This window comes from Leptodactylus fuscus, chromosome 1, assembly GCF_031893055.1.
Source record: "Leptodactylus fuscus isolate aLepFus1 chromosome 1, aLepFus1.hap2, whole genome shotgun sequence".
Lineage (NCBI taxonomy): Eukaryota > Metazoa > Chordata > Amphibia > Anura > Leptodactylidae > Leptodactylus > Leptodactylus fuscus.
The window spans coordinates 149636531-149663568 of record NC_134265.1 but is presented as its reverse complement, the minus strand read 5'-3'; the positions used below and the strand labels follow the sequence as shown (position 1 = coordinate 149663568).

At 40.7% G+C, this 27038-nt stretch overlaps 1 protein-coding gene across 2 annotated transcripts in view; it reads left to right on the top strand.

The window, feature by feature from the left end:
- The window catches only part of PCSK5 (proprotein convertase subtilisin/kexin type 5), a 371370-nt gene that overhangs the window by 102225 nt on the left and 242107 nt on the right, over positions 1 to 27038 (top strand). For both annotated transcript variants that reach the window (XM_075278157.1, XM_075278160.1), the window contains exons 4-5: positions 1658 to 1801; positions 9220 to 9296. In XM_075278157.1, the coding sequence (XP_075134258.1) occupies positions 1658 to 1801; positions 9220 to 9296 (221 nt within the window). The remainder of the gene's footprint in view (positions 1 to 1657; positions 1802 to 9219; positions 9297 to 27038) is intronic.

Below are 27038 nucleotides of genomic sequence, written 5' to 3'. Positions count from 1 at the left end.
TTTTGAGTTTATTTATAAAAAAAAAAAGTTTACATTTTAACATTTGTAGGACAGATAGTTATTCCAAAAATAGTAAATGTTTAATATTTCACATACAGTATATTTGCTTTATCTTGGCCTAGTATTTTCAGGATATTAGAAGGCTTATAAAATTAGCAGCAATTTTTCAACTTTTCAAGAATATTTTAAATTTTTTTAGTGATCAGTTCAATTCGGGAGTAACTTTGGGAGCTCAATTAGAAGCCCCCCCCATAAAACACTCTATTTCAATACCGCACCCTTCTGAGTATTCAAAACAGAATTTGGAGAGCTTGTCTAGGATTTTCACAGGAAGGCAAAAAGAAGAAGACATTTAATTATTTTGTTTTTTACATTTTCTTTAGTCTTTTTATCCCCTTATGTGGCCGGAGTATGCTACATGAATCACACAAATCTCAAAAATGAACTTTGTGTATTTTGGATCCTTCTTTTTATTAAAATATTTTTCAGGCACCGTGTCAGATTGTCAGAGGCTTTGAGGTGCCAAAGCATAGGAAGCACCAAACAAAAGATCCTACTGTGGAAACTGAGCTCCTCAAGAAATTTAATAAGGGTCATTGTGAGCATTTTGAACAGACAAAACTTAGGCTGCGAAAATGGAAGATTTAATTTTATTTCCATAATATGTAACTGTAGGCATTGTTTTTAGTATTTTCTTAAGAGCTAGCAGGAGAAAAAGCACCCCCTGCTGGAGACTCCTCTTTGTAGATCAGTGTACAGTATATAGCTGCTAACAAGCAGTGGCTCTTGCTCTTATAAGGCTAAGGGTGTGTTCACACGGAGTAACGTGCCGCGTGATGTGGCACATATACGGCGCGTGAGAGTTTGCATGCCGTAAACGCTCCCATTGATTTCAATGGGAGTTAGGATCGTATACGCCGCGTTATTTTGCGGCCGTGAGTTTGTCACATCACACGGCACGTTATTCCGTGTGAACTCCTGCTAAGGCCTCATGTAGCAGGCCGCAACAAAATAGCGCTGTGAGAAAAACCACAGCGGCACCAAATCACATTTTCCTCTGTGGACTTTCTGCTTCAATTATACCTATAGGGAAACCATCAGTGTTTCTGTAGGTAAAATTGACAACCGCAACGGTTTTGGAAATCACAGCATTTTCGCGATGCATATTTTTCTGCAGTCTGTAGATGGGACTACAGTGACTGTGGGACTCCAACCTTATTCTACATTTCTAACTGTTGTTGACAGCTCCAATATTAAAGGGGTTGTTTGTAATGACAATATCGCTTTAATGTACCTTCACCGAGGAGAAGGTGCACAAATTTATAGCCTATATTTTTATTAACATTATAAACCTGTAAGCGCATTATTGTTTGTCTTTACCCATTGCTCTAAATTTAGCTTTGCATAAAAGCCGTGTTTGTATTGAATCCACTATGTTTTTAATTATAGCTAGCAGATTTCATTGATTTACACCAAAATTGTGTTATTCTGTGTCTGTGTAATTACAAATCCCATCCTGTCATTTCTAATTTGCTTTGTAGTTTATATATCTAATGCTCTAAATATGGATGAATTCCATTGTGGACTGAAATAATATGTTGAAACTCTCATGAGTAGCTGGCAATATTGTGACAAGCTGTTCATTTTTTCCCCGCAGCACTGCAGCGAGAATGCCCACCACTGTCAATCAGACATGAACATCGTAGGTGCTTGGAAACGAGGATACACTGGAAAAAATGTGGTTGTTACTATCCTAGATGATGGCATTGAAAGGAACCACCCTGACCTGATGCAGAACTATGTAAGCTATTAAACATGATTTTACCTTGGAAACCCATAGCCGCAAAACCTATGGAAGACAAATCGGAGTCTTTTAATTGCTCTAAAGAGCAATGCTGGAGCAGGTGTATGACCTACCATAATGATTTCTGTCTACCCAACTGGTATTCACATCTGTATGTACTGTATGTCTCCAAAGTTTCAAAGTGGTACAAAGCAAAAATATCAGGAGAGATGACCATGATCTCTACATTGGCACATCATACATAATTTCTACAGGATATTATTAACCAGTTGTATATACATTTAATAGAGATTAAAGTCACAGTAAGGCTAAGACGCCATGTGGTGTCCCACAGCAAAAAAGCGCTACGAGAAAAACCGCGGCGGCAACACATAGCGGTTCTTGCCGCAGCGCTTTTGACAGAAAGCTCACAGAGGTTTCCTCTGCGTACCTTCTATTTCACTTATACCTATGAGAAAACCACTGGTGTTTCCATAGGTATAATTTACCAGCTGTGGTTTCTAAAACCGTGCCGATTTTGGAAATCACCGCATGTCCACATTGCGTTTTTTACTGCAAAGTGGCCATGGGATTCGCTAGGATCCCATCCACTTTGTTCTGACTGTAAAATGCTGCGATTTTTTTCCACAGTGTTTCCACCATAGGCAAATTGCAGCGTTTAAGCTACATGGGGCCTTGGCCTAACAGTGTCAAACTGGGATACCGTCACGCTTGGTTCATAACTGCGTTTGGTATTTCATTCAGGAAGTCCGCTTCGGAACCCCCGAATGGAATACTGAACGCATTAAAATGTGGTGAGCAATGAAAGCACACGGACCCCATAGACTATAATGGGGTCCATGTATTTTCAGCGCGGTGTCCACATGAATCATGTGGAGAGAAAAGTACTTCAAGCAGCACTTTTCTCTCCGTATGACTTGTGCGGACACCGCATGGAAAACACACGAACCCCATAATGGTCTTTGGGGACCGTGTGGTTTCATTGCTCACTGCTTTTTAATGCACTCGGTATTTTGTTCGGGGGTCCCCAAGCAGACTCCCCCAACGGAATACCAAACGCAGATGTGAACTGGTTCTAATCCCACCTTGGGACCTATAGTGTGTTCCATTAAAGGGGTTGGCCACTTTCTAACTAACAGTCTGTAATGTGTAACCCAAAGATAAATAATAAACTTTCTCATAGACATTCATTTTTAATTCTCCACCTGTCTCTTTATTTTTGAAGCCACGCCCCCCGCTTCCCTGGCTCTGCCGGCTCTCTGACACTCCTCCTCTGACCACTGAGCTCGTGACATGGAGGGGCATGTGACCCTGCTTGACCATGTCACGTGTCTGTGCCTGCTCTGCTCTTCTGCCTGGTCTTTCACTATTCAGCAAGGACCTTATGACGTCACAGTCACATGACTCTCTAGTCTTGTTACTGGGTAGGCTGGGTTGTCTGTGATTGCAGGAAGGTCCTTGCACATGTAATAAAGTTGTATGCCATTGCAGTGGAGGAACATGCCGAGATGTGAGTAGCCTGGTGTACTGTGGGGATGTGAAAGATGTGGGCTGCACTGTGTAGTGTGGGTGAGATGTAGGGTGCATGGTGTGGAGGGGAGGACAAATCTGGGAGATAGATCTGGGCTGCATTGTGTAGTGGAGCTGAGAGATGTAGGTGCATGGTGTACTATGGGGTAAGAGTTGTAGGATGCATGTTGTAGTGTGGAGGTGGAGAGATGTGGGGTGCATTGTATAATGTGGGGTGCATTGTCTAATGGGGAGAGATATGGGGTGCACAGTGTACTGTGGGGGGCAGATTTGGGCTGCATTGTGTAGTGGGGGTGAGAGATGTAGGGTACATGGAGTACTGTGTGGGGGGGATATCTTGGGTGCATGGTGTACTATGGGAGTTGTCGGGTGCGTGTTGTAGTGTGGAGGTGGAGAGATGTGGGGTGCATTGTATAATGTCGGGTGTAGTGTGTACTGTGGGGGGAGAGATGTGGGGTGCATAGTAGAGAGGCACGTGGAGAGCTGGGGTGTGGTTGTGTGTGCTCCTTGCACTGAAGGTACATTAAGGAAGGGGGGGGGGTTTGGCGATGCACAAGAGGCTCATGAAGAATGGAGGAATCTTTCATATCTGTGTTAGGGCTAGTTCACACGGGAACATGGAGGCGGATTTTGACTACAGAATCCACGTCATAATCCGCCTCCATACAATGATAGTCTATGTAGAGGGATTGTTTTTTTTTTTTTTCGCTAGCCTTTTTTTATGCTAGATCAAAAAAAAGCGACATGACCTTTCTTCAGGCGTTTTCCGCCTGAAGAAAGCAATAGAAGTGAATGGGAAGCCCAAAACGTGCGTGTTTTACCACGCGTTTTTTTTTTGCATAAAAATCCGTCACGTTTTTTTACAAAAAAAGTGCGGTAAAAACGCGATGCATTTCTTGCAGCCCGTTCTTTTTTAAGGGATGGGAAAACCGCCTGGCCTTGTTGGAAGCGGTTTTTACAAAAAAAAAAAAAAAACTCCACAAAAAGCGGGCCAAGGTCCCAAAAAACACTTCCTAATTAGGAAGCGTTTTTTCCGGTGCCAGAATAAGCCACACGTAATTTACGTGTGAACTAAGCCTTAGGTTTGCATGAGAGGCACAAAGAAACTCTGGAATATCCTGCAGTTTTTGCCGTGCTTTTACCACCACATTGGGCTTCGGCCATAAAAGACACATGGGGAGCTGTGTGAAACTTGTTTGGAGTGTTCTGAGCTGTGGAGTGCTTATTAACACTATGGGGTTGCACTAGAAAGATATAAAATGCTTGTCTGGGGGTGCACGGGAAATATATGGCTATTGGTGAAATAACTGCTAGCAGTGCGGGGGTAGACTTACAGGGCTTATCCCCTCCCCTGTGGGTATCTTGCAAGGGGGCGTATATCTTGTGAATAATGAACCGTCACTCGGTGATTAGGCTGGTGTTCGGAAATGGTGTCTCACGGCCATCATGATATAGTAAATGAAATTCCCGGCACTCTAAGTATGCTTCCAAAGTGAAATTTTATTCCGACAAATAAACGTTTCGGTCTACAAGACCTTCCTCAGTGTGTCGGTAGGAAGAAGGAGGTATAGGAAGCCAAACAAAATGGATAGGGAGTCCTGGGCACTCATGCACGGGACTCCCTATCCATTTTGTTTGGCTTCCTATACCTGCTTCTTTCTACCAACACACTGAGGAAGGTCTTGTAGACCGAAGCGTTTGTCAGAATAAAATTTCACTTTGGAAGCATACTTAGAGTACCGGGAATTTCATTTACTATATCTTGCAAGGAGGGTCATAAGAATTTGGACTCTTCTCTGGAATTTGGACTGGTGAGGACCTGGCTGTGTACATATATATATATATATATATATATATATATATATATATATATGTGTATGTATGAGTCACTGGTGAGAACCTGGTCCTTCTGGAGTAGGGGATTTGGCCATTTTACTGTGAGCTGGCTAAATACTACTTCAGTTCAGATCCTGACCACTAGGGGGGAGAAAGGTCCTGACCAGTAATGGGGAAATAGATCATACTGAGGCGGCTAATACTATAAGTGATAAGGACCAGGTCCTTACTGAGTATAGTATTTAGTCACAACCCTATTGTAATCAATGGTGTTCGGTGGCATTTTATTGAATTTAGCGCTAAAGAAGGTGTTTTGGGGCTCCATTCAAATTGTATGAATCATAGCGGCCCTCAGCGGCTATTAGTTGTGCAGGACCCCTAGGATTCAGCCCAGTGTTGTGACAGTGACAGCTATTGTGAGCGCATTCTGCTAGCCAGAGGTGCTGAGGTGAATGAAGCTATGTGATCACATCCTATGTGTGGGCAGCGCTGTGATGCGCCTCAGCCTGGAATGCAGGCCAGGAGTTTTACTTTCAGTTTATTGATGTCCCGCCCACACAGGCCGGCTGAGCTCACACTGCAATATCTCATTTTAATGGGGAACAGGTAAAATAAATGTCATTTTTACAGCACATTTGTCCTATAACCATCTTTTTGAGTTGCCTGGGGCACTTTGGTTTTTTCAGCTTAAGGGTGGCCAACCCCTTTAAACCTTCTTTACGTTCAGTCCCCACATAAAGAAACACTGTTAAAAAAAAAAAAAACTGCTACAGAAACAGATTGCATTTGTCTGCAGCGTAATTTTTTGCTGTATTTTTCTTAGCTTTTTTGCAGCTCTTTTTTTCCGCAATCTGTGGATGAAATTAAAATCTCATTCACTTTGCTAATACTGTAAAATACAGCATTTTTTCCACCACATTTCCACAGTAACTAAAAACATTGCCTTTGCACAACATGTGGGTTTAGAAGAAAAGTTGTGTAACTTCTGATCTGTTACCTCTCAGAACAGTCCTCGGGTGGCCTTTAGAGCACAGCTCTCTATCAGCAACATAGAAGTGTTTGCTGCAGCACTACCACTCCATTGACTGGGAATATGGGGAACCCCAATTTTGTAATCTGTGGTGGTCCCAGCAGTGGTGCTTCTAGAAATCAGACACATCCCTTATCTTGTGAAGTGAGGGGATATACTATAACTGAAGCACGCTTTATTATAGTTCTATTATAAGTATGTAGAATTTTTGGTCCGTTGCCAACAGCATCGGAATAAGGGTAAATTCTTCTATCTATAGTTAATGATACAGTCACAACAGGTTAGTGAAACACATTGCAGGTATTATTCCTGATGAGAGGAGCTGCCACTTCAGTGAATCTAGGATCGATTGCCCCTGTGAGGTTTTCTATAAAGTTATGCAGCTGTTGGACGCAGTAAATGTGTCAGCTATTTTGTATGCACTTCTCCAGAAAGTTGCCTTGTAATTGAGAATGCTGCTCTAACACGAGGGAGAATTATTTCATTTGAGCTCAGATCCATATGGGAATAGAGTGGGGAAGTGAAAATTGTGAGCAATTATGGAACAATTTTGGCTTGACTTGCAAATGAACTGTGTCAACTCCGGGTTATAAAACACTGTGGAAATCTGAATGCAGGATTAGTCTAGTTCACGGGTTTTGGATGCTGTTAAGTTCTATAAATCTTTTCAGACGGTACTAATTGGTTGTTTGCAGATGACCCACTTGAAATATATTTAAGGGCATTTTTCTCTATATTCTTTGATGCTTATATATTTCCATATAGCTAAAAGTATAAACTGTATCTTGGATTTAACCTGATAAGGTAACTACTGTTCTTTAGACTTTTTTTTTTCAGCGTGCAGCAATTTTCTTTGGTGTTCTCAGAAACATATAGCACTTAGTAACACACTGTAGTCAGGCTGAGGCCACATGTTGCGTTTTTTTGTTGCAGATTTTTCTGCGTTTTTCTGAACCAGGACAGTTATTGGGTACTGTTCGTTATAACCCCCCTGTCTAATTGTGCTGCTGATCAGTCAAACAATGGCCATTTACTTGTATCTTTTGTGGTACCACATTGCTTGGTGTAAATAGGGATGTGGAGCCAATGGGGGGGGGGGGATTACAGTAACAATCCTCCCCTCTTCAGTTTGTATCAACCTGTATGAATAGGATGATATAATCAAAGGCCTATCAATGTGTCTGTCGTCAGTCAGTGCGTGTCATGGACAGGATCAGCCTGTATATACCGTATTTGCTGAATAGGGTGTTACATGCGGAGACAGGCTTTGCAATCTGTCTCTTCTCTTTCTGTTTGCTGTTTACATACTTGTATATATATCTATAGTTGTCATCTTTACTGTAAATCTTATATTTCTCCTTGTCATCCTGCCTTTTCACTGACTGTCAAAACAGTTTCCTAACAGCCCAACTCTCTGCATCTCTCTGGCATGTGGCTGGCTAGTTACTGGCTAGTGAGTAGTCCAATATAAATGGTGGTGGGAATGGTTTGTAAAGATAAATTCTGCTGACCAATTCCCTATAAATACATTTCTTGAAAAACACACTCGTAGTACAACATTGGTAAGAATTTAGTGGCTCCATCTAAGGAACTGGTATTATCCCTACTATAGGGGATTAATGGATTTATTCTCATACCTTTCCTGTTTATGCCTGACTCTATCAAAAGCTAGCCATATGACATGATAAAAAGTCCAAAAACAAAAGCCATTGTATTAATCTAGAAAAGATATCATGGAGAAAGTATTGAATATGTCAAGGGCATATATCACAGTAATGGCCATAGACATTATATAGCTGTCACTCCCAATGCTCCCTATCATCATAGGCTCAATCTAGCTGAACTTGCATTTTATGCCTTCTCTAGAGGAAATAACAGAATTGAACAGAAAACCTTGCTTATCTTTGTTTCCCCTGACGTCAGAGAATATCTTTTCCCATAGCCCACGTAGACTTTAGAATGACGGCAATAAAACAGATAAAATCTTAATGTTTTTGGACAGTTTTAGACAGTCTTAGCAATTGACCAAGCGGCTTCACTACAGCACTGGCAACCACTATATTTCATTGTAAAAGTGGTGTGTAATCATCATTTGTCATAATTGAAGTAGATATGTCCCAGAAACCAGACCAACTTTTCAACTTTTACTTGTCAGCAAGTTGTAATGTACTGTGCACTTCCTACAATACATATATGACAAGTTATACACTCCGTGAGATTTTTTTCCTGACACAACAGCTGGCCATTGACAAAACTGTCTAGTGTTGGTAAGGTTCACCATGAGTATTGTACACTAAGGCTATATTCAGAAGACCAAGTGCAAAATGGCCGTAAAAAACTTTCATTTTTCCCAACCATCTTGCATCTGAAGGCCACCGCTTTTCATGGATCGCCCATGAGTGTATGGAGGGATCAGTGACAACGGCCAAAACCAGGACACGATCTATATTTTGACTGTCAAGGACAATGGACCATTCAAATAATGGTCTTGGGAATAGCCCCCATTCACTGACTTTGAATTTAATGCTGCCGAGTGATGTCTGCTTTAAAAAAAAAAAAACAGACATCTCCTGCAGTGTGAATGTAGCTTTATGGTAATGTCAGGTGCAGGTCAAAACCTGACAATGGAAGTGGTGGAAATTACAACTGGTGTCGAAAGACATTTTAGTATCTTTGTTCTACTATTGTGTTTAAAGATGGAGCTAGAGTACTGTGTACACAAGACGGTTACATAAACTATATACAGTATTTTATTTTCATTTTTTTTTACAATGAAGTGAAAACTGAAACATATTAACTCATTTAGATTGTATACTACCGATATTTTGGCAGCCATAAACTATAGGTATCTTTGTCTTCAGTACAAGCCAGGACATGGAATAGTTATTACTGCATGGGGACAGTCCCTAACCTAATTACATGGCCAGTAGAACCTTATTATATATGTATGAGTAACGTGAGATGACAGCTTAATAATGATCCTATGACTTATTTATACTTTTTCTTTTTTTGGCTGTAGGATGCTTTGGCCAGCACTGATATCAATGGCAATGACTATGATCCTATGCCTCGATATGATGCCACCAATGAAAACAAGTAAGGAATCATAACCAACATTTAGTCCACCTATTGCACTATTCTCTTGAATCATATGCATAGCTGAAAAAAATACTGCAACTATCTTTTTGGTGTATATTTATCCATTCACCTTTGTGACAAAAAAAATATTAGACTAGAATTGTATTAATTGTATTAGTTTTCCTGTACAGAAGATCCTCATAGAACAGGCTTAGTATAATCAATGGGATTCTGGGAATTGCAGCTACTGTAAGAAACAGATACTACATTATCTACATTATGGCCACCTGATGTAATAACTTTACATTTTCTGGAAAAAAAAAAAAATCTATCTATCTATCTATCTATCTATCTATCCACATTATACTTTTATTTACATTTTTTATATTTTAAGGGGATTTTCCAGGCAAAAAGTATTAAGCATAGGTCAACAATACCAGATTGTTGGGGGTCCGACATCTGTAAACCCCCCCCCCCCCCCTTCCCATTGCTAAGCTTCATGGGATGCTGATACACAGTAAAAGGAGTAGGAAGCAGATGGATCTATTCTCTGTGAAGTGACCAGACCAGGTCACTACAGATAAGCTCCTGTTCACTTACCGTAGTTGCTCTACTATACAGAGAACAAAGTTTTCTGCTTCCTTCTCCATTCTGTGTATGTAGAAAAACTGATAGGAGGGATTTACAGGTCTCACACCTCCACCATTCTGATATACCTTAGGATTGACCATCAATAACAAACCCTATTAATAGTATACTTACATTATTCTTTCCCTATTACATGTCAGTTGTGTGACTGTGGAATCTGCTGCACAATAGTGTGGTACTTTGCCATAGCTAGGGTTATAATCAGACATGTGAACAGAGCATAAAATAATTTTAGAAAATCAAGAAATAGTGCATAGAATGTCCTTTTATCACCCATCTTCCCCAAATTTCTGATCAGCCTTCATATTTATAAAGTGAAAGTCTGCTGTTTCTTCATTACTCCATAACAAGACAAGTTTTATGTTTACCAGACTGAGAAAGTTGTCTGAAAACCCTTTTTTGGAGTCTTAATGATGGCCATAGTGGTTGTCACTCCACATTCTCACACATAAGTAAGATGACCCTTTTTGGCAAATTGAAATAGAAACCCATGAAGTAATTTGAATCTAAGTGTTAAAATGAACCTATCACTTTGAACATGGAGTCTTATCTGCAGGCAGTGTGGTACAGAGCTGAAGAAGCTGAGCAGATTGATACAGTGAAAACTCTGAGACGACCACCTAAAATTGCATTAAAAAATGATCTTTCAGGGGTAGGCAACCTTCAGTATGACAGTTATCATGAAACTACATCTCCCAGCATGCATACAGTCCTATGAAAAAGTTTGGGCACCCCTATTAATCTTAATCATTTTTAGTTCTAAATATTTTGGTGTTTGCAGCAGCCATTTCAGTTTGATATATCTAATAACTGATGGACACAGTAATATTTCAGGATTGAAATGAGGTTTATTGTACTAACAGAAAATGTGCAATATGCATTAAACCAAAATTTGACAGGTGCAAAAGTATGGGCACCTCAACAGAAAAGTGACATTAATGTTTAGTAGATCCTCCTTTTGCAATGATAACAGCCTCTAGTCGCTTCCTGTAGCTCCTGTAGGATCAGTTCCTGAATCCTGGATGAAGGTATTTTGGACCATTCCTCTTTACAAAACAATTCAAGTTCAGTTAAGTTTGATGGTCGCCGAGCATGGACAGCCCGCTTCAAATCATCCCACAGATGTTCAATGATATCCAGGTCTGGGGACTGGGATGGCCATTCCAGAGCATTGTAATTGTTCCTCTGCATGAATGCCTGCGTCGATTTGGAGCGGTGTTTTGGATCACTGTCTTGCTGAAATATCCATCCCCGGCGTAACTTCAACTTCATCACTGATTCTTGAACATTATTCTCAAGAATCTGCTGATACGGAGTGGAATCCATGCGACCCTCAACTTTAACAAGATTCTCAGTGCCGGCATTGGCCACACAGCCCCAAAGCATGATGGAACCTCCACCAAATTTTACAGTGGGTAGCAAGTGTTTTACTTGGAATGCTGTTTTTGGACGCCATGCATAACACCTTTTTGTATGACCAAACAACTCAATCTTTGTTTCATCAGTCCACAGGACCTTCTTCCAAAATGAACCTGACTTGTCCAAATGTGCTTTTGCATACCTCAGGCGACTGTTTGTGGCGTGTTTGCAGAAACGGCTTCTTTCTCATTATCTCCCATACAACTTCTCCTTGTGCAAAGTGCGCTGTATTGTTGGCCGATGCACAGTGACACCATCTGCAGCAAGATGATGCTGCAGCTCTTTGGAGGTGGTCTGTGGATTGTCCTTGACTGTTCTCACCATTCTTCTTCTCTGCCTTTCTGATATTTTTCTTGGCCTGCCACTTCTGGGCTTAACAAGAACTGTCCTTGTTGTCTTCCATTTCCTTACTATGTTCCTCACAGTGGAAACTGACAGGTTAAATCTCTGAGACAACTATTTGTATCCTTCCCCTGAACAACTATGTTGAACAATCTTTGTTTTCAGATCATTTGAGAGCGGGCTGTCCATGCTCGGCGACCATCAAACTTAACTGAACTTGAATTGTTTTGTAAAGAGGAATGGTCCAAAATACCTTCATCTAGGATCCAGGAACTGATTAAAAGCTACAGGAAGCTACTAGAGGCTGTTATCTTTGCAAAAGGAGGATCTACTAAATATTAATGTCACTATTCTGTTGAGGTGCCCATACTTTTGCACCAGTCAAATTTTGGTTTATTGCATATTGCGCATTTCCTGTTAGTACAATAAACCTCATTTCAATCCTGAAATATTAGTGTGTCCATCACTTATTAGATATATCAAACTGAAATGGCTGCTGCAAACACCAAAATATTTAGAACTAAAAATGATTAAGATTAATAGGGGTGCCCAAACTTTTTCATAGGACTGTATTTACTCAGCTATTTTTGGAACTACTGTTGAATTGAATAGAGCATGCTGGAAGTTGTTTCATAGTGGTTGGAGCGCTAAAGGTTGCTGACACCTGTTCTAATGGGTTGGCCTTTTCAAATTCAATGGCCAGTGTGGTGAAGCTGAAAATTTGGCACAGGAAATCCCTTCTGGGTAAATGGGAAGTCTTCTCAAAGACGCGGTCTTATGGAGAGGTTTCACTTTATATAATTTTGTAGGAAAAGATTTAGGCCCTGTTCGCACATCAGAAAATTAAGAGGAATTAAAGACATCCGCTTCAGATCTCTCTTCTTTTTCCAGCCACTGTCTCCCCCGCTGCAGAATGCCGATATAAATTCCAGGGCTGCATCAACTACAGAATCTGTGGAAAGAAAGAACCCGACACTTATTTTTTCAGCATCCTACTGCAGTCTTTGCTAACAATGGGAGGCAGAACCAACATGGCGCTGATTCTTCTTCATTTTCTGCCACCAGCATTGCATTGATGCAGTGCATCAGCATTCTGTCGCAGCATCCTGCTCCTGATTAGGACCAGATAAATGGGCCTAGTCAGGGGGGACTTTCGAGCCGCGGAATCCGCGGCAAGGTCGAACATGACGCTTCTTTTTTCCGCATCCTGCTGTGATCTCTGCCTCCCATTTAAAGCAATGGAGATGGATTCTGGGAGGAATCTGCTGTGGATTCGGGGGCGGAATCCACCCCCAAATCCACTGCAAATTCGTTTGTGTCAAAAATTACTCTGTGTGAGCACAGCGTAACTCAGTCTTGACTTCTGTGGTCTTCATTGCTGCCTTGCTCCTTTTCCAGCAATCTGAAGGTCTGTTAGTTTTTTTTGGTTTGCCAATAAATTGGAATTTTTTACTTGCATATTTATATCAGTTTTTAGGACTGTATTTTTATGTAAGTATCTTCTCTTTCTAGGTTTGGGAGTTCAGTGGTGGCTCTAGATGGCCCTGTATGAGTGTGTATAGAAAGATAGCTATATAGGAGTGCCCACTGAATTCCTAAACCTAAAAGATCAGGGATTTAAATAAATAGAATACAAGTGATATGGCTGAAAAATATTTTCTTAAGAAACAGCTCCTCTTGCTCAGTACAATGCTGCCCACATATTAAGAGTCCATGTAGTATGTGACAGGTTCCTTTTTAGGCATTGTCGATTCAAAGACAACCGCTTTCACGATGCTATCTCAGGGTGATCAAGGACAACTTGTGTCTGCCAGAATGGAAGCCTCTCGCACAAAGAAGCTCATAGAGCTCAGTTGGAGGACTCCCCCCTTATAATGATCATCTGACCCTAAAAGGGCAAATGAACAGGTTTTGTCTTCATGAGACAACCCCTTTAATGTTTGGAATTGGTGTCTAATTCTGCTTTTAAGTTGTGCAGACTTGATCTGTATCCATCAATCGCATCCCGATTATTTTTATGTGAACATCAGACAGCATGAGTCTTTTAATTGTACTTATGACTGTGCCTGTGAGACAATGTTCATTTCCAGAAGCTTTGAAGTGTCAAACATGGTCTTTCTCATAATGATTCATGTTGCCTTCCTATGTTATTATCAGCAAAATCAAAACAATCTGTCTGGGTTTGATCACAAGTCTCTAATGCATCCATGTGATGAACACCCTGCAAAATGGAGTTGAAATATATTTTTAACCAGCAAGTCAATACAGTGCTGGAAATGTATTCTTCATAAATCCATAAGGATTTTAGCTTTCATAAATTAGACAGAATCAAACTAGTAATTTAGGTTACAGCGAATTGATCCCTTCTCACCCACAGCTCAATCCCTCCCCCTAAAAAGTGGATAAGTAATATTGTGAAATATACTTCATGCTCCAGTATGTATTATGCAGAGAGATAGGTCAGGTGCATGAAGGACTTTTGTGGGTGAATGGAAATGTATACAAATCTATATAATTATTACGTTACAAACATGTTTGTGAATATTACAAAACACAAAGCAGAGAATTCTGAAACTGGAAAACAAAAAACTTGCCCGTAGCGACCAATTACCTCCAATTAGCAAAGTCAGCTTTTGTTTTAGTCAGTTTTCTGTCCTAGCATACACTGCCTCCTGCTCTATAACATTAATCCACATATAAAAGTCCTTATCCTCGTGTGACCCATAAACGCTCTATTATGCATCACTGTTTTTCTTATTATTTCGGAATTGGCCACCTGCTAATGTAAAGTTAGGTTATATATTGAATGTTGTGTTTGCGTGATGATGTGGGACATTAGTGATCTGTTCCCAGAACATCTGGGCAATAAAGCTGGGTGAAATTAGCTGTATAGCCAATATGTCACTTGTCTCCTTTCCAAAGTCCAGCTAAAAATCCAGTCAGTAAATCCGAGTTAGCCATACGCTAAGAAATTCTGGGGAGCATACTGTGCTTTTTAAGTGGCTGGGTTACATAAGGATATTCCACATTACGTAGGTATAGAAACAACTGCAAAGAAGGCACATATACATTATGGCGTCTTTGTAAATCTTACGTTTTATACCAATAATAACTAAAGAGGACCATCGTGTCCTCTAACATTGGCACTGTTGTGCGCCACTGGAAAGCTAACACTGCCCCGGTTGCATAGATATTGGTGCTGTTATTTTCAGCACTGATATCTTTGCACTGTCGGAGGGTCCAGTCACACACCTCAGCAACATAATATAGGTATCTGTCACTGCCCGGCGATGACACTAAGCTGTATGGCTGGCCCCTCTGACGACGCAGTGATGTCAGTCCCAAAAATAACAGCACCAATATCTCTGCACCCAGGGCAGATACTGCCAAAGCTAAGTGAATTTAGCATACTGTGAGTTTTCCAGCAGTAGAGGATATGAAAGTTCCTCTTCAGAGGGGAATTTTTGATATTAACAAGTTATATCTTAACACATACGTTTTTGAAAAATGCAGCATAGAAAGAGAAAAAGCAGAGAAAACAGCAAAAACTCAATGAAAAACACTAAGAAAAAAAGATGCATTTTCGATTTTTTTTTTTTTTTTTTTTTTTTTTTTTTTATGCATTTTTAGTTGCGTTTTGCTATGTAGGACGTTAGCTATAAGACACCAGAATCATGGTCCCTGAGTCCTTCTTATAGGCATCTAAATTTATTTTCCAACTTCTCAATGTGTTCTCCTGAGAAAACAGGCTTTTGGATTGATTTTTATAAGTAAAAAGATAATTTCTGATATAACAGATGGAAAACTAAGAAGGATGTTTGATACCTTACCTGTCAGTGCTTTGAGGTTACTGGTGATAATTCTCCTTGAGGCTAAGGTCCCATGTTGCGAAAACGCAGCTTTTTTTGTGGCAGATTTTGTTGCGTTTTTTTAGCCAAAGCCAGCAGAGAATTGAGCAGAAGGGAGAAGTATAAGAGCTTCATATATATTTGCCATTCCTTTTGTAGCCATTCTTGGCTTTGGCTCAAAAAAACACAACACAATCTGCAACAAAAAGGCTGCGTTTCTGCCTTAAATAGAACAGCAAGTGCAAATTCTGCTCTTTTTAAATGGGGAGTGAGTTGGAACCCCATTTTCATGATCGGTGGTAAATACCCCCCCCCCCCCCCTTCCTTCCCTATAGATTTATCTCAGGGTGTCTTGCTTGTATTGCTTGTCTATAAACTGATTTCTGTAGCATGTTCATGGACTGCTTGGAAGCCATGGAGAATTTGTGTTACTTGCACATTTGCTAGAAAAGCATAAAAATAATATGCACAACTAGTAAGTCACTCTGGGACATGTGGTCTAATCCTGGGTGTGACAATGATTCCTTCAACTACTATGGTATTTTGTTGCTCAGCCAAAAGTTCACTCTAATTTCCTACAACTTGGCAGGAGAAGCACAGACCTTGTCAGTGGTATAGGCAAATACTGGAATTTTACTCTCCTCAACTGGAGACAGCAGTCAGCTGTGGATGAAGTCATCTCTGCTATGTAAAGCATTTAGCCTTTGTGCTACACTATATGTAATGCTGACCATCACTAGTAATCCCCTATATGTGGTTTTGGCTAGGTTAGTAGTGTGTGCTTTTTCTGAAACCTCTGGTTCTCATTAATTCTAGTATTTCACATCACATATGGAAGGCAGAGTTTTCTGGAATTGACTCTAGCTGAGTTTCCTGAAGTTCTTCATGTGGTTTCTTAACTTTTTTTTTTTTTTTTTTGCTTTCAAACAAATCTTTCTTGTATTTCACAACAACTGTTATCTATTGTGGTGTAAAGTTTAGATAGTTGTGTGTTTTTTCATTTCTTCCTGTTTTTAGCATGAAGTTTTTTCATCACATTAGATGTGTGGAATGTACAGATGGCAAGAGTATACATTAAACCTTGGCATGTTGTAAGAAGAATGGCCTACACGATCTGTTATCTTGGTCATTTAACAAATGTTTCTACTATAGAAATGACTGCACATATTTAATGTGGCTGTAAACAGTAATGTAGTAAAATAGCAGGGATACAGCATGCTGTCAATAGGCCGGCAAGATAAAGCATTAGGTTTTAATATCCTGTAAATGTATTGATAAAAATAATTTAAACTGAACCCCAGCACTGAAGCAAACGCAGTGCTTTACAGTACCTACACCGTGAAAGTGATTATGGCTAATTCACACATTGCAGAAAACAATCTGCAGCTGAAAAGTTGTATTTTCAAAAATACTTGCGTTGAATGTCAGTTATACCTGTGGAAACACTGGCATTTTCCATATAGATATAATAAGCGCAGAAAGTCTGCAGAGGAAAACTCTTTGAAAATGCGATGAAAAAACGCAATGCTTTTCTACCGTGTTTTTTTTCCACAGCATTTTTTGGCCGTTGCATTTATGTAAATTGCAGCATGTCAGGTATACCTAAGGAAACGCTGCCATTTTCTGTATAGGTATAATAGAAACAGAAAGTCTGCAGAGGAAAACTCAGTAGAATTTCTGTGAAAAGCGTTGCAGAAAAAACAGCTTTCACATCAAAGCAAGTATTCCCCTATCCACAGCATAGGGAATAACTTGAAGATCAGTGGGGGTCTGACTGTTCACATACCCACTGATCAGGAGAACAGGGGACTTCTGCCTGAAAGAAACCATGGTTGGACAGTCATGTAAATCGTAGTGCCTGAGTACAGCAGCAGTACGTACAGCAGTTGTCCCCCATTCTCCTGATAAGGGGTGTGTAAGCAGTAGGACCCCCACTGATCTGCAAATTATTCTCTATTCTATGGCTAAGGTGAGAAAACCCCTTTAAGCCAGGGCCCCAATTTGCGAAAACACTGCATTTTGGCTACAGCGGAAAGGCCACAGCAAGAAACATTTCGTTTTACAGTACCTGCAAAGTGGATGGAATTCTGGTTAAACCCACCCACACATTGCAGAAAAAATTCTGCATCAGACACGCTGAAATTTCTCTATTCTGTCTCTAACACTGACCTACCAATTTCTGACCACAACCTTCTTTCTTTTACTATCAAAGACTCTTGTCCTTCGCAAACCACCCCATGCTACGGCACATACAGAAATATTTGAGATGTAAACAGATAACACCTCTAAGACACCCTGCACTTATCACTGTCTTCCATCTCTTCTTCCTCCTGTCCTGAGCTAACACCAAACACTGCAATAAGACTCTCAAAACTGCTCTGGATAAAGTAGCATCTTTTACCGACCGAAAATCCCAACACAGACTTTGGCAGCCATGGCACACTCCTCAAACACGTTTTCTTCAGCGGTGCTCAAAATGTGCTGAACATCTGTGGTGAAATGTAACACATCTGCAGATTTTCTTCACTTCAAGATTATGCTCAAAGCTTATAACTCTTCCCTTGACATCGCCAAACAAGCCTATTTCACCACTCTCATTTCTTCTCTCTCTGACACCTTTAACTCCCTCTTTATGCCAAAGGTGCAGGTACCTGTCACAGACCTCAGTGCTCAAAACTTGGCCACGTACTTTAAAGACAAAATCGTCCACTTTTATCAGGAAATAACAATCTCCAAGCAGTATCAGTCCCCTTCTCTCCCTTGCTCCTCATTGTGAACTCTCATTCTTTCACCCAATAGCAGAAGTCTCCCAGCAACTTTCTTCCTCTCGCCCTATTACTTGCACAAGTGATCATATCCTTTTACACCTCCTCTAGTCTCTGTCCCCTGCTGTTTCAACTCACCTTCCTAAAATTTTTATCCTCTCTTTCTTTTCTAGACTCTTTCCCTTCTCCTTAACACATGCTGTTATAACCCTGCTACTGAAAAAACTCTCCCTTGACCCATCCTGTGCTGCTACCTATCAACCCGTCTCTAACCTCCCCTTTATTTCTAAACTCCTGGAATGATTGGTCTATTCCCGCCTAATCCGCTATCTCTCTGCTAACTCTCTTCTGGACCCCTTACAATCGGGTTTTCATGCAATACACTTTACAGAAACGACCCTCACAAAAGTCTCCAATGATCTCGTCGGCTAAATCTAAAGGGAACTATTCACTACTTATTCTCCTGGAGCTCTCATTATTATTTGACACTGTAGACCACCAGCTCCTCCTCACTGTGTTCCAGTCTATTGGCCTTAGGAACACCGCTCTCTTGGTTTTCTTCCTGACTGCTCATTTAGTGTATCATTTGCTGTGTGATGTCTTTTCCTCTTCCCTTAGCTGTTAGGGCTCATCAGGGCTTGCTCCTAGGTCCCCTCCACCTATCTCTTCGCAGCCCCTATTGGACAAACTATCAGCAGATTTGGCTTTCAATATATATATATATATATATATATATATATATTTATATATATATTTTATTTTGCTGAAGACACCCAGCTATGTATATACCTTATCCTGTGACATCACCTTGCACTACCACAGAATACCAGTGACTGTCTCTCTGCTGTCTCTAACATCATGTCTTCTCTTTACCTGTAACTGAATCTTTCAAAAACTGAACTTCTTGTGTTCGCTCCATCCACCAACTGACCTAACCCTGATTTCTCTATTTCTGTCTGTGGTCTCACTATTACACCGCTGTGTCGGAGTTGTATTTGACTTAGATCTCACCTTTACTCCACATATTCAGACACTTGTATGTTCTCGCCACCTGCACCCCAAAAACATCTCTAGAATTCAGCCTTTTCTCACCGTGGAAACATCAAAAACCCTCATTGTGGCTCTGATTCTGTCTCATCTTCACTATTGCAATTCTCTTCTAATTGGGCTTCCTCTAAGGGGGCATTCACACTACCGTCGGTGACCGACAGCTAGTGTCCACTGCTAATGTCTGTTCAAAATCTTATGTAGACATTAGCAGCGGACACTAGCTGTGTCCGTGACATTTTGCATTGATTTAAATGGACATCGGGTGCGTTCTTTTACTGTACATGGGGGTCCTTAACGTTCCCAAAGATGTCTGACATGTAGGTTTTTGCTGTCTGCTTGAAAAGTCGGACATCTTTGGGAATTGACAGTTAAGGACAGACACGGACAGTAAAAGAACGCACCCAATGTCCATTTAAATGAATGCAAAATGTCACGGACACAGCTAGTGTCTGATGCTAATTTACGCGCAAGATTTTGAACGGACATTAGCAGCGGACACTAGCTGTAGGACACCAACGGTAGTGTGAACGCCCCCTACACTCTCCCATCTACAGTCTGTCCGGAATGTGGCAGCCAAACTCATCTTTCTGTCAGCTAGTACACAGATGCATCTACCTCTATTGGTTGTCCATCCACCACAGAATACAATATAAGATTATCACACTCACCCTCAAATTCATCCATAACACTGCAGCTCCATACATCTTCTCCCTCTTTGCTCTGCCAATGACCTTAGGCTTGTATCCTCTGTTGTCCCAACATGCCACTCCATTCTCCAAGACTTTTCTCGAGTTGCATCGGTGCTCTGGAACACTTTACTCCGGACAATCAGATTAATACCCAACTACAGCAGCTTCAAAACTGCACTAAAATTACATCTGTTTAGGCAGACTTATCATATGACCTGATCACATTGTCCTAAACCTTCGCACACAACACTAACATTTCTAATCCTATCCTTCCTTTTTTATTCCTTAGATCCTGACCCCTCCATCTAGAAGTTACACTGCACTCCCTGTACTTAGTATCTGAATATTCACATATAATAGCTGATGGGCTCATACAGCATCAAATATGAGCTTATTAATTAAACAGTGGCTGGACCTTTGTACCAAACTAGGCCTCTCACCTCTTGTGCTTTGCAAGCAGGACCCTCACTCCTATTGTCTGATATGTTAATTTCATTGTCACATTGAAATGTATCACATTGTATGTCCATGTGTCCTCTGATTTGTAAAGTGCTGTCTGTTGGCACTATATATACATAAAGCTATTATTATGTATGCTATTAGTTGACTGCATAAAATGTTGGCTTGTTTATGACTTTGTTTATCTGCTACTTATTTCCTGCTGTGAGGGAGAAAGAATGCTTCATTCAGACTTAGTACACAGAACGGTTTACATGACTGATGCATGAGCTTAGACAATGTAAATTAGGTCAGGTTCACTCCTACACCCAGATTCCGTTTGGGGATTCCGTCCCCCATTCCGCTGGAAAAATGCTGAGAGAAAAGCAGAACTTTTCTCTCTGATTTTTTGGGGGCGGAGTCCTGACTTCTTTGGGGTCCACAGGCTTCCACGGGTAACCTCTTTCTAAGCGAATTTGGTTTCCGTTTTTCAGGTCCCTGATCAGACCCAAAGAATGGAAACCAGTTGTGAACCTAGAGTCAGTGGTCATATAAGGACAATAAACTGATAGTTGTGCAAGGCAGTGCCAGTTCCTGTTTATATTACTTGGAAGGTTTTCTATTCTGTTCGTAGTATTTATTTTCTGCTCATCCTAATGGTAAAAACTAGTGTTGAGCGAATAGTATTCGTCGAATACTTCGCCGGCATAGGAATGCATGTAATCAGCCGAACACCAAGGGGTTAAAAGCATTGAATCTTCAAAGTGTTTAACCCATTTGGCGTTCGGCCGATTACACGCATTCGTATGTCGGCAAGGTATTCGACGAATACTATTCGCTCAACACTAGAAAAAACCTATCAAGTAGAGTTTTAGACATTGTAATGCTCTGCAGCCATCGTAGTGCTCTTCCTCCTAACAAATGCAGCCGTTGGGATGCCTCTGGTTCACATTATGTGGTTTTTGACTCTCCATGCTGCTGTGTTTTCCTTTTGTTGCTGCTCCAGTTCCAGCACATATAGAGGGCACGACCTTCCTCCCTGCAACCTGAAGGCCTAACACCTGTACACCTGTCAGCTCTCCTCAGCCAATCAGACAGCTCTATATTCGCTCCCTATATATCTATATACAGTATATTCTACTCTGTCCTCTGTGTAGTGCCCGAGCAATATTGGATTGTGTGCTATAGATTCTGTGAGGTTTTGTGTCACTGCTCTGCTGTAGGATTATTGTTTATTGACCTTGGCATGTTTATTGACTACCCTATTGATCCTGATCCTGTTTTTCTGCGTACCTGTATATGACCTCTGCCTGTCCACAACTTGTGAACCTGAACTATTTGGTTTGTTTATATCTAGAAAAGTAGCAGAATTTTAGCTAAATCTTCTACATAAAGTAGTTTTCTCCAGAAGACATCAGGGCTGGGAAGTATTTGCAATGTCTGAAATCTTGGAAACTATGTGGACAATCATTCTTGGATTGGCCCTTCATTTATTTAAAGGGATCCTATCATTGGATACTCTTTTTTCTGACTAACACATAGGAATATCCTTAAGAAAGGCTATTCTTCTCCTACCTTTAGATGTCTTCTCTGCGCCACCGTACGGTAGAAATCCAGGTTTTCGCCGGTATGTAAATGAGGTCTCTTGCAGCACTGGGCAGCAGTCCCCAGCACTCAAACAGCACTGGGGGCGTCACCAGTGCTGCAAGAGAACTCTCCAGCGACGCCTCCATCTTCTTCTGGAACGCCATCTCCCTGTGTCTTCTTCTGTCCTGGGTTTCAATCTTCCAAGCTTTGGGCCTTGGGCAGAGCCGACTGCGCATGCCTGGGCCACAAGAAAATGGCCGCTTACACAGTATCCTTTATAAGTATCTCCATCTGTCTCACATATTAGTAACCCTTATGTGAGGCACACAGAGGTTAATGTGAGGGACATGATGGAGTTAACTGCTGTTAATGTGAGGCACATGGAGTTTCTAAAACTAAATTAATAACCACAAATGCCTGATATCAATTGGAATAGAAACCTCAGTATACACTTATTTTTTTTTTTTTTAAACTTTCACTTTTCTGGCCATAGCTCTCCTCCTTCTCATCTTCTTTGGATGCAGTGGGCAGGAGTTCATCATTGTATCAGATAGAGTCCTTATGCTGTAAAGTAATAAGCTTCGCCTCCTGGGCTTTTCTCACCCCTCTCATTGATGGGCAGAAAGGGCAGCCAGAGAAGGGGGAGCTTCTAGACCAGTCTTTATTTTTATCTTTATTTTTTTAAATACCTGCAGGTCCCATGCTGGCTGTCGTGCCAGCAAAATATGCCTCACATGCCAGGGATTGCCAACTCCTGCTATGGAGCTTTGGCAACTTCTATGCACAACCTACCTCTTCACTTGGTGTTCCCACTATCAAACCTTAAGTGATTTGATGGTTTGTGGGTGAGTTAGTGTGGGATTTAAATACTTCCACTTTTCAATAATATGGCTCACAGCTGATGGTGGAATATCTAGGAGGAAAGAAATTTCATGAAATTTTTACAACGGTCTCATCCTATTCCAGATCCACCCTGGAATTCATTGCACTATTGATTGTAAAGGCAGACAGTATGACTAGTTACTGGATTTTGTACACATTTGACACTGTGACTAAATAAAACATCTGAATTCATTGATATAGAGCTGTGTTGTAATACTTTTGTCCATACATTGATCTTGTACGGACCATATTACAATTACAAATCCTATCCTTGCCGTAGGTCTAATGGTCTAATAGCAGGGTCTTAGGGATGATCCTGCAAGTCCTAAAAGTGACTGAACGTCAACATATACAAACTCTTAAGAATACATTGTTTGGAGTTAAGTAAAAAGGCAGACGAAAATCAAAGGGCACACAAAAATAATAAGAACATTAATTGTGAGACATAATTATACATTTGTGTCACCCAGCACTAAACACTGCCTTATGTACGCAAACTGCCTCCAGTCATTATAATCAATGGTAACGCAACAAACACATATTTAGTGTAATTCTAAATTATAGGGGGTTACAATGTTTGGTCTTCCATTGCTAGCAAAGTAGTACACTAACATATTAATTGTTTGCACACATCCTTTTACATAGTCTGTGAACACTGCAAAGGATCCAATTAAAATACAACTTAGTAAACACAATTATATTCTACTCATTCTTTTAACCCCTTCCTGACATCCGCCGTAATAGTACGGCGCTGCCGAGAAGGACTTCCCGCAAACTGCCGTAGTACTACGGCGGCTGCATGGTGCGCACACAGAACCTGTGTGCGCACCATGCCCTGCGAGTGTCAGCCGTATGTTATGGCTGAAAATGCCCTGTAACACCCGCTGTTGGAAACCGGGTCCGATTGTGGGTGTTAACCCCTGAGATGCCGGTGGTCAAACATGACCGCCGGCATTTCAGGGGTTTCGGTATGTAATAGTGCTGATCGGCACCCCCCGCCACGGTTTCGGGAAAGTCTCCAAATCATTAGGACATAAGTGGCTGCGACTAGAAGGAAATGTATAAGCTGTGCGAGCGGTTTCAGGGGACACCCCATATTTAGAGCTTATGAGAGAGAAGACACCAGCGCTGATCCCCCAGAATGCTTCTCTTCCCCGTCCGTGTTATAGGAGCTAGTGGGAAAATAGAATGGGATTTGGTGTACCCAATTTACTCCGCACAGCTTACATATTCACTTCGGTGTTACTAACGCTCACTACATCACTTGATAAATTCTTTGAGGGGTGCGGTTTTCAAAACGGGGTCACTTTCTAGAGGTCTCCACTGTTTTGACACCTCAAGGGCTTTGTAAATGCGACATGGTTCCTGAAACTGGTCACAGCCAGATCTGCCCTCTAAAAGCTCCTTGGTGCGCCTTCCCTTCTGTTTCTCGCTGTGCGTCCATATATTAGTTTACACCCACAAGTGGGGTACTATGGTAGTCAGGAGAACTTGCATAACAAATTGTGGGATGCGTTTTCTCCTTTAACCCCTTGTGAATGTGCAAATTCTAGGGCTAAACAAAAATAATAGTAAAATAAAATCAAATTTGAAAATTTCACCTCCATTTTGTCTTAATTCCTGTTAAGCACTTATAGGGTTGAAATACTTGGTATATGTTGTTTTGGCTAATTTAAGGGGTGCAGTTTTGAAAATGGGGTGATTTATGGGGGGGGTTTAATACAAGGGTCTTTCAAAACCCCTTCATAACTGGATTAGTCCCTTTAAAAAATGTTGTTTTTTTTTAAAATTTCTTGAAAATTTTGAATATTGTTGTTTCACTTGTAAACCTTCTAATGTCTAAAAAATAAAAGGGTGACTAAAGTTTGATGCCGACATAAAGCAGAGATCTGGGACATGAGATTTAGGATATAATTTTGGCGGTCTTGACTACCTGTATGCAATGCACATCATTTCAAACTTTATAAAATGCATATTTTCAAAATTTCCACCAAATTTCCTATTTTTTCATAATTAAACACAAAACATATCAACCAAAATTTACCACTAACATGAAGTACAATGTGTTACGAAAAAACAATCTCAAAATCACTTTGGTAAGTTAAAGCATTCCAAAGTTATTGCCACATAAAGTGACACATGTCAGTTTTTAAAAATCGAGCTTGATCAGGAAGTCAAAAAGTGCCATTGGTGGGAAGGGGTTAAAGTAGTAGTAGTTTTCTATTATGTTCATATTATATAATAAAAGGCAATTCAGCTTTTGCATTGTGTTTGAATTCATCAACAGTTCCAGATGTCTGCCTCCATTCAGTGACTGGTAGGTGGTTAAAATCCTGCCCCCATTATGTGCTGCTCACATGATATCTCCTGACAGCTCCTTTTCATGTGCCATGAGTTATGCGCCATTTGCTTGGTGTGCCTCTGTGTGATGCTACATTCCCCTTCCTGTACAATACTGCACAGAAGATTTAGGCATTGGTTTTGAAAAAAAAAATGCTGCAAACTAAGAATGCTTTCAAAAATATAAGTGTTGATTAGTTTATTTTTGTCAATTGCCTAATAATATTTGTTGTGACCACCATTTGCCTTCCAAACAGCATTTATTCTTCTAGGTACACTTTCACAGTTTTTTTTCTTCTTTTTTTAAATGTAGATAGTGATCCCCACATGGGGCTCACCATGTACATTTTTTTCCCCTATCAGTATGTCTTTGGAATATGGGATGGAAATCCATGCAAATACGGGGAGAACATACAAACTCCTTGCAGATGGTTTTTTGCCCTTGGCAGGATTTGAACACCAGAACTCCAGCGCTGCAAGGCTGCAGTGCTAATCACCGTGTGGCCCCTTACTTGCACACAGTTATTGAAGAACTCAGCAAGGAGGTTATTCCATCGATCTTTTAGAACTAGCCACAAATCTATATAGTAGATGTGGGCTTGCTCAAATCCTTCTGCCTCTTCATGTAATCCTACACAGATTTGATGATGTTGACCTCAGGGCTCTATGGGGGGGGGGTCATATCATCACTTCCAGGACTCGTCTTTCTTTCAAGGTTATTTTTAATGGCATTGGTTGTATGTTTAGGGTTGTTTTGATGCTGCAGAATAAATTTGAAGCCAATCAGAAGTCCCCCCGCAGGTATTGCAGGAAGGATACGTATCTAACTTTATCTCTCAGCAATAAAGAGGTTGTTTGGGAAGGTGAAAAAAATGTAAAAATTAAAAAAACAAAACAAAAAAAAAACATACCTGTCTCTGGCTCTCCATTGTGTCCCAGCGTGGAGATCCTGCTACTCCTCTATCTTGTTTTGCCAGAAGTCCCACTGCACTGTGATGTCCCGTGTCCTTTTTCTTAGGCCAATTAGCGGGCTAAGGAAAGGACACGGGACATCACAGGTAGTGATGGTCTGTGTCTTTCACTGAGGCCACTGATTGGGCTCAGTGGTCACACATGGCGGGGACTTTCACGCTGAGTGTGTATGTTTTTTGTTTTGTTTCTTTTTCTTTCTTTCTTTGTTTTGTTTCTTTCTAGACCTTTCTTGGTCTAATAGATAGATAGATAGATAGATAGATAGATTTTGATTTTTGATTTTTTTTAAAAATACATGCAGTGCCTTGCGAAAGTATTCGGCCCCCTTGAACTTTTCAACCTTTTGCCACATTTCAGGCTTCAAACATAGATATAAATTTTATTTTTTTTATTTTTTTTTTTTTTTTGGGGGGGGGAAGAATCAACAACAAGTGGGACACAATTGTGAAGTGAAATGAAATTTATTGGATATTTTAAACTTTTTTAACAAAGACAAAAACTGAAAAGTGGGGTGTGCAAAATTATTCGGCCCCTTTACTTTCAGTGCAGCAAACTCACTCCGTTCAGTTCAGTAAGGATCTCTGAATGACCCAATGTTGTCCTAAATGACTGATTATGATAAATAGAATCTACCTGTATGTGGTCAAGTCTCCGTATAAATGCACCTGCCCTGTGATAGTCTCAGGGTTCTGTTTAAAGCGCAGAGAGCATCATGAAGACCAAGGAACACACCAGGCAGGTCCAAGATACTGTTGTGGAGAAGTTTAAAGCTGGATTTGG